General features: G+C 28.9%; 1 protein-coding gene and 1 long non-coding RNA gene across 2 annotated transcripts; one reads left to right on the plus strand and one right to left on the minus strand.

Moving 5' to 3' along the window:
* Window positions 1-1,723: 1,723 nt before the first annotated feature.
* LOC126676290 (cytokinin riboside 5'-monophosphate phosphoribohydrolase LOG3) lies at window positions 1,724-5,185 on the plus strand. Its single transcript, XM_050370461.2, has 7 exons — window positions 1,724-2,018; window positions 2,274-2,371; window positions 2,468-2,498; window positions 3,161-3,260; window positions 4,475-4,545; window positions 4,637-4,780; window positions 4,940-5,185. The coding sequence occupies exons 1-7, from the start codon at window positions 1,890-1,892 to the stop codon at window positions 5,021-5,023; spliced, it is 657 nt and encodes a 218-aa protein (XP_050226418.1). The 5' UTR covers window positions 1,724-1,889; the 3' UTR covers window positions 5,024-5,185.
* A 2,196-nt stretch (window positions 5,186-7,381) lies between these two features.
* Window positions 7,382-8,025, minus strand: LOC126676232 (uncharacterized). The gene is made up of 2 exons (XR_007640256.1): window positions 7,698-8,025; window positions 7,382-7,597 (listed from the first exon to the last, which is right to left on the minus strand). It is a non-coding gene; the product is annotated as an uncharacterized LOC126676232 (long non-coding RNA).
* Between the last annotated feature and the right edge of the window lie 9,622 nt (window positions 8,026-17,647).

A 17,647-nucleotide genomic window follows, 5' to 3' on the forward strand; every position in this document is an offset into this window, starting at 1 on the left:
TAAAAAAAATCATATATTTTTGATATTTTCATTTTCTAACCAAAAATTTGAAATGCTTACAAATATAGGTCAATTTTGGTCCATACATTTTATGTTGGCATATGATTTTTTGACAATGTGGATACCATATTGTGTTGAGCAGGTGCTATTAAATCAATTGAAGCGAATTGGCTAAAATATTGCAAATATTTAAAATTGAGCTAAGTTACAAAATTTTAAAACTTTTTTTTTGAAAGTCTCATTTCATTCCATTAAGTGTTTTGAACCATTAATCTAAAGTAAAAATAGGTTAGCTCTGATAAAATTTAAAAACAAAACAGGTAAAAAAAGAGCAAAATGAAACGTCGTGAAAAGTAGACGCCCACTTAATTTTACCTGTGAACTCTATCTAATACTAATGGTAAGAAAATTATATTTTAGTATTAGAGTCTCACATTCTATTTCCCCTTCCGTCATCCTAATAAAAAAATACTATGAAAAATTCTTACCTTTATGTGCTTTGATCCATTTTGGGTTAAAATTAGGTTTAATCAAAATGTTTAGTATATTATTACCTTTTAATCTAATGAAAAATGTAACATGTAATAAGTCATGGCCCGTTCCAATCTAATAAAAACCCTAAACTATATGGTGATAGTTGTTAATAATTTTGAACATAGTGATGTCAAGTCGCTATATGTTATTTTAAAACACGAGGGAATAGTATTTTTTAAAAAAGTTAAGTAGAATTATAATTAAAATTCCCATATCAATTATGTTACTAATATAGTGATGACTCAACAGTGTTGTGGGACTGTGAATTCAAGCAAAAAGAATTGTCTGCTAATAAATGGTAAACTGAATCAATCGTCAAATAAATTAGATAGATTGAATTACAAGATTTCAAATATAAAACGGTTTGATTTGATTTTAAATAAGTAAAATATAACGGAACGGGCAGCCGAGAGTTAGTGCTAGCAATTTCTTACACGACACGAAATTAAGCGGGTTTGGGTAAGCTTATATGGGTTTGGGTCATAAACAGGTCAACCCGTTTATGACACGGTTAAATAGCGGGTTAAACAGTTTAAACCCGCCTAACCTGTTTAAGACGCGTTAAAACACAATTAAATCTATTTATTAATTATAATAATAAATTAAATTATTATATGTGACTAAATATACTCATAAAATGCATATCATTTATTAAGTGTTGTTTGTTGTATTGAGATTTATGGTTATTTTGGAGTTTTATTGTTTAATTATACTAATTTAATTAAAAAGTATGTTAAATGCATTAAATGAGTCATTAATAAATATGTTAAACAGGCTAAACATGTGATCTGTTATGATCTGTTTTGATAAACGGGTTAAACAATTCAACATGTGTTAACCCGTTTAATAAACGGGTCGAGTTCGGATTTGACACGATTAGTTAAACGGGTCGGATCCGGATTGAGAAAAATTATCTAATTTTAAATGGATACACGACACATTTATGACAGGGTAACACGAATTGCCAGCTCTACCGAAAGTAGGGTTTCGATGACCGAACAGACCGCTATTTCCTTTTTATCAAATTTAAGAATACCTTAATTAGGATTTTAGATGCTCAATGCTTATGTAATAAAAAAAAAATACCCCAGGCGTGCGAAGATTAGGTGTAAGTGTGTGTGGAGGTGTAGCAAGCGTGCTATAAGAAGAGGAGTCACGTGCGTTAAGGTTTATATATACGCATGAAGAGAAACAAAAACTAAACCCACTCAATCAAAATCTCATTCACTAGTAGTAGTAGTAGTGGTCAAGTAAGCAAAACACAGTACTCCAAAGTTTCAAACTTTTTGTTTTCCTTTTTCTTTTACACTTATTGGGGTTTTACACCAAAAACAGAGCTTCATTTGCTTGTAACAATGGAGGTTATTGAAGCTACACAGATTAGTCAAACTTCTAAGTTTAAGAGAATTTGTGTGTTTTGTGGTAGTAGTCAAGGCAAGAAAACTACTTACCAAGATGCTGCTATTGATCTTGGCAAAGAATTGGTATTCTTTTCTTTTTTTGGTTCTTGTTTTTTTGGCCTGCATTGAGTTTTTCTAGTCCAAAGTTCAATTCTTTACTCTGTTTATAACCATTTTTCTTCAATTTCTTTCGTGGGTTTACTTGTTTTTTCCGTTTTGATCCAAAAAGTTGTTGCTTTTTTGCATTTTGGGCTGGAATGGTTGAAAGAATGCACCATCAAGAACACATTTTTATTCAAGATTAATGTGTTGTCCACTAACTAATATGATTTGTTGCAGGTTTCAAGAAGCATTGATTTGGTGTATGGAGGAGGTAGCATAGGTCTAATGGGCTTAGTTTCTCAAGCTGTGCATAATGGTGGTCGCCATGTTATTGGGTAAAAACAAATGTGTTTTGTGATTGTTTTGCTGTTTAAATTCTCCATTGCAGCTCATGATTTTGTTGGTTTTGTCATGTTATTGTCTTGCTGCAGAGTAATTCCCAAGACGCTCATGCCTCGAGAGGTATGTCTGATTGAACCACAAAACAAAAGGCTTCCATGTTTTTTATTGTTGACCTTTTTTTCATTTTGCATAAAGTTCTTCACCTTTTATTATTCTTTTGTAATAGTTATAATAATAATGGATCAGGAATACATTTTTTGTGTGTCAATTTTCTTTAACTATTCATACTTTTTCTTTAAGTTTGTTTGATTAGTCCTTTCTTTCTTATTTTGGTTCTGTCAATTTCTGTTTGTTTCCCAAGAATTTGATTTGTCTGAGATGAACTGTTCCTTTTTGTAATCCCCAACAACACCAAAATGAACAAGTAAGCTGTTTCTCAAGACTTCCACAACTGGATAGCCTTATCCATCATAATAATGTTACAGTATAGTAGTTGTCAGTTTGCATAACTAAACCAAACTTTTTTGATTTTTCTCTGTTTAGTTCTATATGAGTATTTTGTTCTTGTGTTTTACTTTCTTGGCTTCTTTCAGAATTGGAATTTTTTTAATTCAAAGATAAGAAAATTAATGGCTGGGAAGTTGTGGAGTTGAACTTTTTGGATTAAGTCTTGTAGTACTGTAATATTCATCATTGCTTCACTGCACAACCATCCAAACTCCTCTCTCTTTATTTTAATGCTTCAATTTGTTTAAGTTTTTTGTTGGTACCCTTTTTTGCAGTTAACTGGTGAGACAGTAGGGGAAGTGAAGGCTGTAGCAGATATGCATCAAAGGAAAGCTGAGATGGCTAAGCATTCAGATGCTTTTATTGCCTTACCAGGTTACTATAAGTTCCAATTCAATCAAGAAAAATTAGATTAACCATTTAGATGCTTTAATATTTCCATGCCAAAGATTAATCATTAATTTTTCAAAAAATGTTCATTCCGGCCCTCCAACTTGAAATAAATTTGTCAATTTTGAGTCAGTTTACACACTTTTCTGACGTTAATCGTGGTCAAAGTTGTTAGCTTACTCAAAATTGATAAGTTGTGGGTGCTTTTATCCAAAATTACGAACTTGAACTCTTTTCATCTTTGTAAAAGCTGGAGGGCCAAAGTGAATATTATAGTCTAATTTTCTAAATTTATAACATATTCTTAGAAAAAGATGTTGTTTTGCCTTTTTTCGGATTCGGCGTTTCTCGTTCCGGCGTTTCCATTTCCGTGCTACAAAGAGAGGTTCAACACCTAATAAATTACAGTGTGACAGTTGAGTTGAGAGCCTAGTTGTTGAGTAAAGACCCATCAACATCTTACACTGAAAATTAGGGGCAGCTAAGGAAGTTTGAATTACTGTGGGTTAAAGAAATGCTATATTTTTCTGGAAATGTAGTTCTTGAGCTTTTAATATCACTGAACTCATTTATTTGCTTAGCATATTAAGGGAAAGAGACACAGAAACATACTTTTAGCAAAATAGTTTTTTGCCAACTAGTACCTGTACCTAACAGGTAATGATGTCCATCCCTTTCACAAGCCACTAATCATCATGGTGCTAAAAAGCTTGGGGGGTACCATTAGACATGCATGGACAAAACTGTCATTTTTCTCTTCATGTGAACTCATATTGTCATTACATCCCCACCATCACAGTTCAAAAAATAAAAAACACATCCTGTCTGTGACATGATAAGATGAGGGCTATTATGACCTGAACGGTTTGACAGAAGATTATACCTCTATTTTCTCAATGGTTGCCATAAAGACCATGTTTAGGTCAATAGACTTGATGTTTGACCAAACCCTTTCCTTCTACATAAAGTTTATGTTGCACGAAAACAAAAATGCTGAAACGGGAAACGGCGAAACAATATTTTTTTCAAAAATGAGTTTTAAATAGCATTTCAGAATTTGCGTTTGCGTAAACAGAAATTAAATGCCAAAATATAGGACTTGACAAGTTTCCATGCACTTAGATGTAACCATCTAGCTAGTAATTCTGCTTACTGATGTTTTGGTAACTAAGCAATTGACTATTTATGCTTACTTTCAGGTGGTTATGGAACACTTGAAGAGTTACTAGAAGTGATAACTTGGGCTCAACTCGGAATTCATGACAAACCGGTAATTGCCATGCTCTGAAATGCATATTTCTTGTTCTATGTAAACTTTGAAGAAGAACTAAATAACGATTTTCATTTCTACATTTGTAAAGGTTGGATTGCTGAATGTTGATGGTTACTACAACTCGTTGCTCTCGTTTATCGACAAAGCTGTCGAAGAAGGATTCATAAACCCTAGTGCACGAAACATCATTGCATCTGCACCAACAGCTAAGGAACTAGTGATGAAATTGGAGGTAAAACTTAAGGCTGATGCTTAAAAATGCAACTTTATCTAGGCTTATGTTGGTCATTTGAAATGCCTGTAATGCAAATTTATTAGTTACTTTGGTCAATAAAAGATTTTGGTTCGGTTATAGGTAAGAGTTTTAAAGCTGAATTTTTTTGTTGTTTAGGAATATGTTCCATGCCATGAGAGGGTTGCTCCAAAATTGACATGGGAAATTGATCAGCTTGACTACTCTGAAGAATTATGCTAACTTGGAAGAAATTGATGGAATTTGGAAGTGGAAGGAGCTGATTTTTGCTGATATTGAAAATTTCCATAGGGAAATTAGTTTACTTGTGTAAATTATTGCAATTAACCTCAATATGCTACTTTTTAAAATATTGTCATCCAATGAAAAATTTGGATTTTCTAATTAAGTTGTAAGTACTAGAGGCTTATGAACATTTCTCATTTTACATGTTTACTAATTTATATCTAAGCAATCTTCCTTAGCTAACTTTGGGTTAATTATCATGTTATTTTGTTGCACATTATTTTCAATGTGTGATTTTGTTTTGAATTGGCTATAGTCATTCCATGGTTTAGGTTTAATCATTCAAAATCATCCCACTTTTTTTGTTTATAGTCCCACCATTTAGAATCTTTAAATTTACCGCATTTTTAATTTTCGGTTTTAATTATAGCTATTTGTTTAAATTAGGCAGAAGCTACAAAAAAAACCCTCGACTTTTTCTCAAAAATACAGATCGGCCCTTTTACTGTTTTTAACTTTTTATTCTTTTATTGGTTTTGTAAGACAGATTTGCGACTAAATCTCTTAAAATTGTGGCACATAATATTTTTTATCAGATCCACATGTTTACTCTACTTTTTATACTCAGAGTTAATACAATTGTTTCTATGTTGAGTTAAAAAAAATTGGAAACAATAATCCATTTTGTGGCGATCGACTTAGTTCGGATACCAATTTTATTCTACGTTGATGAATCTGGCGAAATCAACATTGAATAGAAGTTTAAGATGCAAGTTGAACTTTTGTCCAAAAAAAATTGGATTAAACTAAGAATTTCGAACTACTATTATGATTTTGGGCGTTAAGTTAAACTTTGATGCTATTGGCTTAAAAGAGAGAAACACAACACATGGACACAAAGTCAATATCGACAGATTGGTGGAAGTTACCACTGAGCTATAGCTCTAATGGGCCGTTTGGTTCGCCATAAAAAGGGGGGAATGGGAATGGGTATGGGAATGATTCCCATTGTTTATGTTTGTTTTGTCAAATTGTATTACGGAATGGGAATGTGATTACCCCCTCAATGGGAATCACCCATTCCCCTCTTACTCCATGGGAATGAACTTTTGGGAATGAGAATCAAAATTTTACAAATATTTTAATAATAAATAATAAATATATAATTATTACAAAAACTATTTTAAAATATTTATTTTAAAAAAATATACTTAAAATAATAAAAAAAACGTTTTTAATATTTTTTTAAAATTATTTTTTTAATATTTTTTAAATAATTTTTATTTAAAAAATAATAATTTTTAAATTTTTTTTAAAAATAATTTTTTATTTTTTTTAAAAAATAACTTTTATTTTATAAAAATAATTTTTAATTTTTTTTAATTCAATTTTTTTTTATTTTTTCGAAAATATTTTTTTATTTTTTTAAAATATTTTTTTATTTTTTTTAAATTTTTTTATTTTTTTATTTAAAAAATATTTAAAAAAAATAATTTTTTTTTAATAAATAATAAATAATTTTTTTATTAAACTTTATCCATTCCCATTCCTACACTAATTTTGAACCAAACAAAAAATGAAAACAATCATTCCCATTCCCATTCCTTCTCATTCCCATTCCCATTCCGATTCCCATTCCCAACCTTGAACCAAACGGCCCCTAATAGTATAAGCGCGGAATAACTATTTACTAGATCGTACGTTTAAATCTTCTCGCAAGGAAGAGCTGCCTCCTCAATTATGAAAAAAACAATGGTTGAAATTAGGGGTATGCGGTGTAGCGATCGGTTCGATTTGCAATCACTACAAGAAATTTAGCATATTGTGATGAAAAAATTCATCACGGTATAATCAAATTTTGTCACAAATAGCATATTGTGACAAATTATGTTTGTCACTGAGTTCGTCAAGACATCCTCGTCTCAATAACGTTCTTATGACAAAAATAATAATTTGTCATCATATATTATTATTGTGAGAAATTGTTTTTGTCATATTAAATATGTATTATGACGATTAATTATATCACAATTTATTAAATTTTATCACAATTAATATTTATTTGTCATAATAAATAATCTATTTTTAGTGACAAAATTTAATTACTTGACAAATTTCTTTTATCACGATTTTAATAATGAAGAAATTTATTTTTATTTTGATAAAATTTATTTTGTCACAAATTTTTAATGCAATAAAATATATTATCATAATCATAATCTACATGGTGCTGGAAATTATTGCCAAATTTTATCAAAAGAATTTATTATAATTTTTCTTATATCTAATTTTTTATTTAAAAATAATTAGTACAATATCGTGTCACTAACGTAATATAAATTTGCACTAAATCGATAAAAAATTACAATGTTACTTCAAATACAAAAAGTACAAATAATTACTCAACAAATTTAACTACATAAAACCATAAATACAAAAATCCCGATATCCTAAAATAATCAATTATTCAAACAGATACAAAATTGTGCTTACAATAAAAAATTTAACTAAACAAAAGTTAATAGAATATCTATTCTGATGTTGTTTCTTTATCAAGTCATGTGCTTCAATCTGCAATAAAAAATAAATATAAGATTAGATCTAAAAAACGATATTTATGATAAATGAATTTGCTCTCTTTAATTTAATTCAAATATTTCAATGTTGTTACCTTCGTTCAATCAGGATTCCGGATTCAAATACTCAAAATCTCAGGCCTTCGTGTTTCTAGAAATAGGATTCCGGGTTCAAATTAAGCCTCTCGATTCGACTGAAAAGAAAAAAATGGCCAAAGCAAAAATCTATAAAAATAGAGGCATCCATCGACATTTAAATTGATAAAAGATGTATCAGGGGAAGATATGATGGAGAGAAATCGAAAAGGATATAGGAAATGAGAGTGGTGAGATGGCAAATAAAAAATCTTAATTTAGATTAAAAACATTACGGTTAAGGATTTGAAATGAAACGTGAAAGAAAAAAAAAGGAAACAAAGTAAAGTGGAGGTGTGGCTGTACGTGGGTAAAGAGAGTGGAATTAGGTTGTAAACAACTGTTAAATATTAATGGCTTTAGATGCGTTCAGAAATTTGATCTGATGATTCAAATTGATTCTATAAACATACATGGATTGACATGGATTTTAAATAATAATGGGTTGTGTTGTGGTTATGAAACATATACTTAAAAAACTGAACCGGGTTTAATAAATTAATTTGAGCCAATTTTTAACTGATTTCATTAAATAATTATTCAATAAGCTGACATAATATTAAATTATTAATTCTATATATAAAGTATTATTTTTAAATAAATGTGTATTTCGTAATTGTATCTCATCTAATGAATTTATTATTATTATTATTATTATTAGATCTAGATTCTGGGTGAAAATTCAAAAATTAAATCCCGTTAAATTTGAATTCGATTAACAATTACTTAATAAATCCTTATTTTAATTCTATGGTTTTTTTCACAATATAATTTCATGATGTGATAAAATTTATTTTATCATCATAACTATTTTTATAAATATACAGTGACAATTATTTTATAAAAATACTGTCACAAAAAATGAATTTCTTTTAGAGTGACATAAATATTTGAAAAAGTTTAAATTTATCACAATATTATTTATTTTTATCTTAATTGTTGTAAAAAAAATTTGTCACGATAAATTAATATATCATGACAAAATCTATTTTATCATTACAACTATTTTTATAATATATAGTGATAAAATAATATTTATGGCAAATACTTTGTCATTAAAAAATTAATTTTTTTTATAGTGATAAAAATATTTGTCAAGATTTAAATTTATCACAATATATGATATTTTTATTTTAATTGCTATAAAATAAATTTTTGTCACAATTTACCTACATATCATGACAAAATTTATTTTATCATTAAATTTTTTGTCACAATATAATGAATTTCTTGTAGTGAATTGACTAAAATTGATCAATTAAAATTTGTTAAATTGTTAAACCAAACCGAACTGTAAATTCATAGTATATCGAATTAAATCGAGAAGTTAAGTTCGGTTAAAAAATAATAAAAATAAAAAATATTTTCTATTTTTAATTTAAAATTAATTTAAACAATAAAATGATTGTATAATTTTTTTTGGGTTAATTCCTAAAAAAATCACGAACTTTACATGAAATTTCATTTTAATCATGACCTTTAAAAGTTGTCATTTAAAGGCACAGACTTTCATTTTATTTCAAATCTATCACTAAAGTAAAATTCGGTGTATTTTATCTGACTAAAAATTCATAATCCTAGATACTCTAACTGAAAGATAATAAAATTTGATGTTGATTAATAACTTGGGTCTTTCATTAATGGTTTGATGAAGAATTTAATTAATAAAAATACACTGAAATGATAAATTTGAAACAATATGAAAGTTCGTGCCTTTAAATGACAACTTTTAAAGGTCATGATTAAAAATGAAACTTCGTGTAAAGTTCGTGATTTTTTTAGGAATTAACCCTTTTTTTTTATATATGTTTGTTAGCATATTTATTCGTTTTACGAAATTTATTTAATTTATTTGTTAGCTATAATTAAGAAATAAAAACAAAAAATGTAAATGTATGTAATTTTTTTACTCATTATATGGTTATTTCGTTTTTTAAAATGGTTTAAACCGAACTAAAAACGAACACTAAACTTTTATTTAAATTAAAAAATAAACCAAACTATACTTATTAAATAACCGAATCATAGTCATAGTTTTAGTTTGTCTAATTTTATCGTCCATGGTTTTTGCATATTCCCAAATTAGGGGTGTACATCGAGTTCGATCAACAAACTGAACTAAAATAACCACAATCGAATTTTTCCATTTGTAAATCGAATTACAATTGAAATATTTGTAGACCTAATTTTAACCGAACCACAATAATTATTTGATTTAGTTGCTAATTTCGATTAGCCCATAATTAAATTTCATTAATATTAGTTAATAAAAAAAAATGTTAATTTTTAATTATGTACAATTTAGAGGAAAATGAATATAAATTTGGTTATTTCGGTCGGTTTGACTAATTTAGTTTTTTTAACTAGAAATTAAACTAAAGAGAATTAATTAAACGTAGTGGAAAGAAGAGAAATGATGGAACAAAAAAGAGCATAAGGAATCCAATAAGAAGAAGTGAATAATGAAAAAAGGGGACCAAAGGGGTTTGAGCCCTAATTGTATCAAATCATGCACTTGTTGTTTGCTGCTAAGGTTTTCTGTGGACCAAACACTCAACCAACGACAATTAACCGAACCTCGTAGGCTCAGCTTATGCTTTTCTTTGATGGGACATTGGGTTTTCAATTATCACCCCAATTTTCTATGCATCCACATTAAAATGAGCCAAAATTACTATTCTTTCGGTTTTTTAAGAACCAAAATAGATCGACCGGTTCAATCATATATTACATTTAGTTTTAAATTGAATTTTGTAAAAATTGATAATTAGGGTTGAATGTTTGGTAACGGGATTGTTATCGGCTGTTGCCTCCTTTTATGTACCAAAACAATGCTTGGTAACGAGATTTTTTAGACATGTTAAAGAATTGAGTGAAGTCTTCATCGTTGTAAGCTAGAAATAACACTTATATGAATGGTGAGAGGCGCTGGTGATTACAAAAATATATTAGTTTTATAGTCAAATTCGATGGAGTTTTTAAACTAAAGTTTTTGTTATAAAAATTATGAATTATATAATTATCAAAAAAATAATCATGAATTATATTTATTTTTTAATTAAATTATAAATTTTAAAAGGATCAAATTTATTCAACAATTTATATATATATATATATATATATATATATATATATATTCTTGCAGGTTGTTTCGCTCCTATTGAAGTATCTAGGAATGTGAGTGATTTATTATTTACAAATTGAGGGGGAAAATTGCTATTTGATTCAATAAATAATAGAGTAGCTCATGCTTAGAATACTAAGGTAAAATACCTTAAATTCTGCAACCCAACCACTCATATGTAACTTCGGTTTGCCATCTCATATATCTTTATAAATAAATAATAATTTAAACAGAATTAAATTAATTAAAAGTCAATTTAAATTATTATTTTTCTAAAATAATTGAAATTAAATTTACGATAATTAGAAAAGACCGTCTAAATTTAATGTCAAATACAATATATATAAAATTAAAAAGGAATGTGTTAAGTTTTGAATTGACATTGAGAAATAAACTGAAACGACTACACTAATCTTGTCAAGTCATCCAAACCCATTTCTTTTTCTTTCGTGGTATGTCAAATGCAATTATTTATTGCATTTAAAGATGCCATAGGCATGGAGCTTTTATAGTGATCAAAGGGGAACCCATGTCAATGGCATTGGTCTTCTTGTTTTTAGGATTAAAAGTTTATGCGATGCATCTACTATAAATTGTTTGCCCATAAGGAAAATAGAATTTCATGCATAAAATGGCAATATTAAATGAATAAATTCTTGAGAGGACAAATGGATAAATTCTGACCATGAAAATAAAATAGAAAAATAAATTAATCAGTTATAATAATAATAATAACAATAACATATTTTTAACATAAAATTTCAACTTAGCAATTTAAAATATAAATTAGTATTTTTTAATAATTTGAGACACAACGTCAATTTTTCAATAGAATTTATAATTATGCAAACACAAACAACGGGTTAATAATATTTCAGCATCCACGTTATCAATCTTATCAAAAATTAATTGGTGTCCCGAATTATAAAAGGAATTGGTAGTTTATATTTTATATTGTCAAAATTGAAAGTTCATATTACAATTGAAAAATCCGCTAAAATTTATAAATTATTTTATAGTTAACCTTAACTATAATGTATTAAATAGATAAATAAATGTATTACCAAAATTTAATTCCCTTAAGCCAAGACTTGTGTGTTATACTTAATAAATTACTATAACTTTAAGCTCATGGCAAATGAAAAAGGTAAATGTTCCTCCGAATGTATAAAAAGAAATAGAATAAGACAAGCATCTAACTAATTGTACATATAGGTGCATTGCATAGCATAAGAAGTGCTTGATAAGTTATTTAGAATATGAAATATAGCCGACATTAGCTAAGGTCCTAAGGACTATTCCAAGTTTCCCCTTATAAAAATGTATTGTCAAAAAAAAATTATGAAAATGTCACATATATGAAGAAAAACAAAATATTCCAAATAAACATGCTTTTTATGCTCTTTTTTTTTATAATGAATAGATTTTAATTGTAGTTGTATCTTCTTTTTGTCTAAAATTGAACAAGTATGATTGAAATTAAAAATTTCAATTTCTTTTGTAATTTATATAGTATTTTGACGGAGAAATCAAAGACTGGTATGAGATATTTATCTTTAGTGTTAGAAATATTTATTTCTATCAAAACTCGTCATGATGCCAAAGCGCACATTTATTAAAATTTCAGATTTGAATTTCTTGTTTTCGTTGTAATTTTAAATAAATACACAGTCAATAAAGCTAATGTTGAAATTTATATAATTATGCTTTTTCAAAATAACTAAAGAAATAAAGACTTAAAGTTTTATTTTTACATGGAATTCATTACTCTATAATTATAATAATAAAATGTTCTTTTATGTTATTAACTAAAATAAACAGTTCAAAAAATTATAATTAAAAGGGTACGCCAGTGGGGCTTTAAAATGGAATGAGGCCCATATATATCAGGTCCGTTTAGAAGCAAGAAAATTCAAAAGGCTGAATATATAGTTTGACTCATGAATTTGTACTCTTTTACCTATTTAATCCCTAAATTTAACGTCTCACCTATCGAACTTTTGAACTTGTTAAATAACACGATTTGACCCCTAAACTTGATAAATATGTAAACATTAAACTCATATGTATACAATTTTTTTAAAATGTTTTAAGTGGCAGATGGACACGGAGGGGTTCAATATTTACGTATTTATCAAGTTCAGATGTCAAATCGGATTATTTAATAAGTTTTGAGGTTCGATAGGTGAAACATTAAGTTTCGAAGTTAAATGGATAAGAGAGTACAAGTTTCAAGGATCAAATTATGTATTAAGTCAAATTCAAAAATCCATTTTTGGTGCGGGGAGAAAAGAAAAGCCAAGACATTCCATACTCTTTTTTTATTTGGAATGTTTACAAAAATTAAAAAACAAACAAATATTTTTTTTGCAAACTTTAACTCTAAATCATAATTTAAAAATCATATTCATCGTATCTCACACTTGATTTTTTTACCCCAATCATGATTTACTTTTTACTTCAACATGTTGGTTTAACAGGTGCAAGTTATCTATATCTATATCTATATCTATACCATCTATAAAAATACGGAGGGGAGGGGGTGGGGGGGACATGCAAATTTACTGAATAATCCTTTTCAGTTTACTACTAAATAAAGGTTTTATAGTCATTAACTAATTAGTTATTTAATTAATCACTATTGTAATTAAAGTCCTAATTAAAATATGTAGCTAAATTATCTCCAATTTAATTTTTAATATGTAAAAAATAACTAAATTGTCTCCAAATTAGTAGGAATACCTATCTTTTAGTTTGATTGAACTACAAAATTAAAATACTATATTTGGTCAATATATTATCATTTAAATTTCTATCTTATTATTTTCAAAACTATTATTAATAAAATTAAGTTAATTATTAATTATGGTTATTATAAAACCAAAAGAAGAATAAATTCAGTATGAAATAAATTATTTAACCGAATATAATATATTTACTTTTACAAATTTTTTTAACTAATTTAATATTAATTATAAATAAAAAAATTGATATAATTATAATTAATTTACTAATATGTTCATTGAGTAGTTACGTTATGAGCCACGTGCATAGCACGTAATGCGAAACTAGTTTCTAAAAAAAACACAATACAGTAGTTTATAAACATTTCTTAAAAAGTTTCTAAAAGGATTTCAAATTTTACATAATTTCAAACAAAATTTAAACGGTTTCTTAAAAATATATTTTTCAAATAAAAAAGAATAATTGACTAAATTTTTAAAATCAGAGTATTTTTTTAGAGGAAACTTCCCATGGTACCTTTTTTTTAAACTTATTTACTACTCTATCTAAATGTTAATTAGACACCTTTCCATCGCATATTTTTTCTTTTTATCAAAATGATATTTTTTTGTTTTTAAATTTCAAAAATATCTTTTTTATATTTTCATGTTTTATGTCTTTTTTATATATCTTTTTTGTATTTCTGCTGTGTTTTTTTATTAGGAGTAAAAAAGACCCTCTTTATTGGGATCAACCTAGGAGTGAAAGACTATTGTCTTTGGTGTTTTGAAACAAAGAAAATAATATTTAGCAAGGATATTAGCATTGACGAGTCTGCCCTGTTGAAGAAGGTAACATCTGAAAACATACAAATTGATGGTACTCCAAAACAGGTGGAGTTTGAAAAAATTGTGAGCCAGAAATGAATGAAAAAGAAAACATGGAAACTCCTATTGCATAAGAGGAGTCGGATGAAGAAGAGGTTCAAACCCACGAACTTCCATAGCAATATGAGTCAATTGCATTAGGGAAAGGTAAACGGGCGAAAAAACTTCCTGCTCGCTATGCTAATTTGGTAGCGTATGCATCTTAAATTGCAAATGATGAGCTTCCTACCATTTATCGAGATGATGTCTAAAGTTCATAAGTAGAAAAGTGGAAGAATTCTATGCATGAAGAAATACAGTCTCTTCGTAAGAATCAGACTTGGAAACTAGCAAGTCTGCCAAAGGAAAAGAATGCAATTGGATGTAAATGGATACATGCAAAGAAAGATGAATTTCCTAACAAGTGTTGAGAAAAAACCCCAACTTGTAATAGAGTGGACCTAAGTCCGAGTTATCGATCCCACAAGGAGTGAATTCAAGAGTGATTATCGATGAGAATGAACTTAGTTGCTATTCAATTCGTTTAGCAAGAGAATAAGTATTTTTCTTAACTAACCAATCAACCAACTACTACAAACTTATGCTAATTTAGGAATTAACAAATTACTAATTTAAAGAACCGAGTAAATACTATAATAATAAACGAAATTCAAGTGATAAAGAGGTTTGGGAGCTAATAATCCTCTTAGGTCATGCAATCAAGGGTATCGAGTTTAGGGTTCTAAACGAGGGCCGAGCGTTCTAAGATCGCAACTCCCGCTCTCTAGAGCCTCTAAGAGCTACAAAACCACAACTAATCGAGCTCAACCTACTCTCGTAGCACTAAACGCAATTAGAGGCAATTAACAAATAAATCACAACTCATAGGCCACCTAATTACTAACCCACTCTCATGGTGTTACTAATTAAGTCTCTAATTAATCAAATCCAACTAATAAACCCTCTCTCAAGGTGAGAATTAATTTAAGAACAATACTTAGGTAGCTAATCTAAGCAAGCTTTAGGTTCCTTAATTAGAGCAATCAACACAACCCCAAAACCCTAACCCAATCATACACAACTAAGATTCAAATTAACCCCCAAACATGGGGTTTAGCCAACCATGGTGAAGATAACAGAAATTACTAATTTATCAACAAACATTAAACATCTATTGCTATTCATAATGAGTAAAAAACAATTACCTTAAGTAGAGCTTGTGTGTAAATAATAGTATTCACTAGATAATGAAGCTTGAAATAATAATAAGACTTGTAGAAGAAGAAAAATCATAAAGAAAACTAAAATCTGGAAATTACTTCATAAGAACAATAAGAACAATTGTAGATCTACAAAAGGAAATAAAAAGTACTATATTAGGATTGAGGCTAAAAGTGTAGAATGTTTTACCCTAAAAACATAAAAGGCCTTATATAGCCAAGCCAAAAGAGGCTAAATGACAAATCTACTAGTACAAAGGTTTGACCAAAAGGGGAAAATGGGCTCACTAGCACACTGACCCAAAAAGATTTTTTCTCCAGGTTTTCTTCATGTCTCGATCGAGAAGCCTTTGTAAGAAAGCTTCTCGATCGAGACCCTATTTTTAGCATGCTCTCGGCTTCTTTTGTAACACTGGTCTCTATCGAGAAGCTCATCTGAACATGCTTCTCGATCGAGACATGCACAAAAGTTTGTCTTGAAAGAGACACTATTTCTGCTGCGCAACGACTGACTTCAAAACTTCATAACTCTTTGTAGACACCTCCAAATGAGCTGATTCTTGAACCGTTGGAAAGATTAGGATGTCTACTTCAACGTTCATGAAGAACACAAATTTATTTGAAGCTTCTAGCTAGTCCATATTCGTCAATTAGTGCAGCGGGGTCAGATTTTCAGACTTGTAAATGAGCTTTCGCCTCTTTTCCGTCGACTTTTCCATCTTTTGCTCATTTTCCACTATTCCGGCCTCAAAACCTTTCGTATTGCTCCTAACTCCCTGAAACATAAACACCCTCTATAAGCTAATCAATTCATATAAAAGCGGGGTGAAAACGCATAAAAGCATACGAAAAGACATCCTAAAGATAGGAGTATTTTACTCCTATCAAACCTCCTCACACTAAAACCTTGCTTGTCCCCAAGCAAGAAATGAATCTCACTATCAACCGCAACAACTAATAACCTTGGTGATTGTAAACACAAAACAACATACGAATTCCCAACCAATGAAGGCACCAGACAAACTTCTAGTATTAACAATCGCAAGCGATGCAACCAATGATGAATGCAACTATAATGACATAGTCCAATGACATTGAGAATACTATTGGTAAGGCATTTGTGTTAAGCAAATTCGAAGTTACAATCATCTACGGGACATGCACACATTGACCAAAATGAAATGGTAAACCATGGCATTATTCTCATAGAAACCAAGCAAAGCACAATGAAACTCACAAGATGTCACTCCAACACACAAGTGTTTAAGGTAAACGATTAAACTCACATCGTGCTTATTCACCATAAGCTTGCTTTTAGTCCCGAATTCCACTATTTGGTTCGGTAATTAACAACTATCATATGGAATTGTGAGGGTTGTAACTTGGATTTGGGTTGGGGGTAGGTAGATTTGGATACTTGGCTAAAACTTGATTTGAACGACTCTTTTCTAACATACTTCCGACCTAGCTCGGATTTTCAACACTTGTGAACTTTTCAATTTTTATTGCCTTTGTTTATTCTTTCTTTCTTTTCTTTTCTTCATTTTCCTCTTTTTCTTTTGTTTTCTTTTTCTTCTTGATATTGTTGTTATTCTTTCTGTCTTTGATTTTCTTTTTCTCAAGGCAATTTTCTCTTCTTTTACCACTTCACATTTTCATTATAATCATCAAGCTAGAGCCACATTTTTCTCATCATTAGGTCATTCAAATCAAATTGGGTGTTTTAAGAGGTAAGTTGTTGAAGGGAGTTGTGTAATTTGTGTTTTGACAAAGAAGGGCTTAGGCTCAAAATGGTGATTCTAAAGGTAGAGGGTAGGCTTTTAAGTGATTTAGTTCAAAAATTTGGGGTATTCCTAAATGCCATACTCATCTAGTCATTAACACTCAACCTTTATAGTTTTGAACGGACACCAAGCAAGTTCTAGGAATCTAGCATGCAATTGACACTCACAACAACAATTAGGCTCAAAAATCAC

The sequence above is a fragment of the Mercurialis annua genome, linkage group LG4 (genome assembly GCF_937616625.2).
Source record: "Mercurialis annua linkage group LG4, ddMerAnnu1.2, whole genome shotgun sequence".
NCBI classification, from domain to species: domain Eukaryota; kingdom Viridiplantae; phylum Streptophyta; class Magnoliopsida; order Malpighiales; family Euphorbiaceae; genus Mercurialis; species Mercurialis annua.

Coding starts and splice junctions, on each gene's coding strand:
- LOC126676290 (XM_050370461.2), top strand. CDS start 1,890: ATGGAGGTTATTGAAGCTACACAGATTAGTCAAACTTCTAAGTTTAAG. Junction 2,019..2,273: donor TTGATCTTGGCAAAGAATTG/GTATTCTTTTCT, acceptor GATTTGTTGCAG/GTTTCAAGAAGCATTGATTT. Junction 4,546..4,636: donor TCGGAATTCATGACAAACCG/GTAATTGCCATG, acceptor ACATTTGTAAAG/GTTGGATTGCTGAATGTTGA.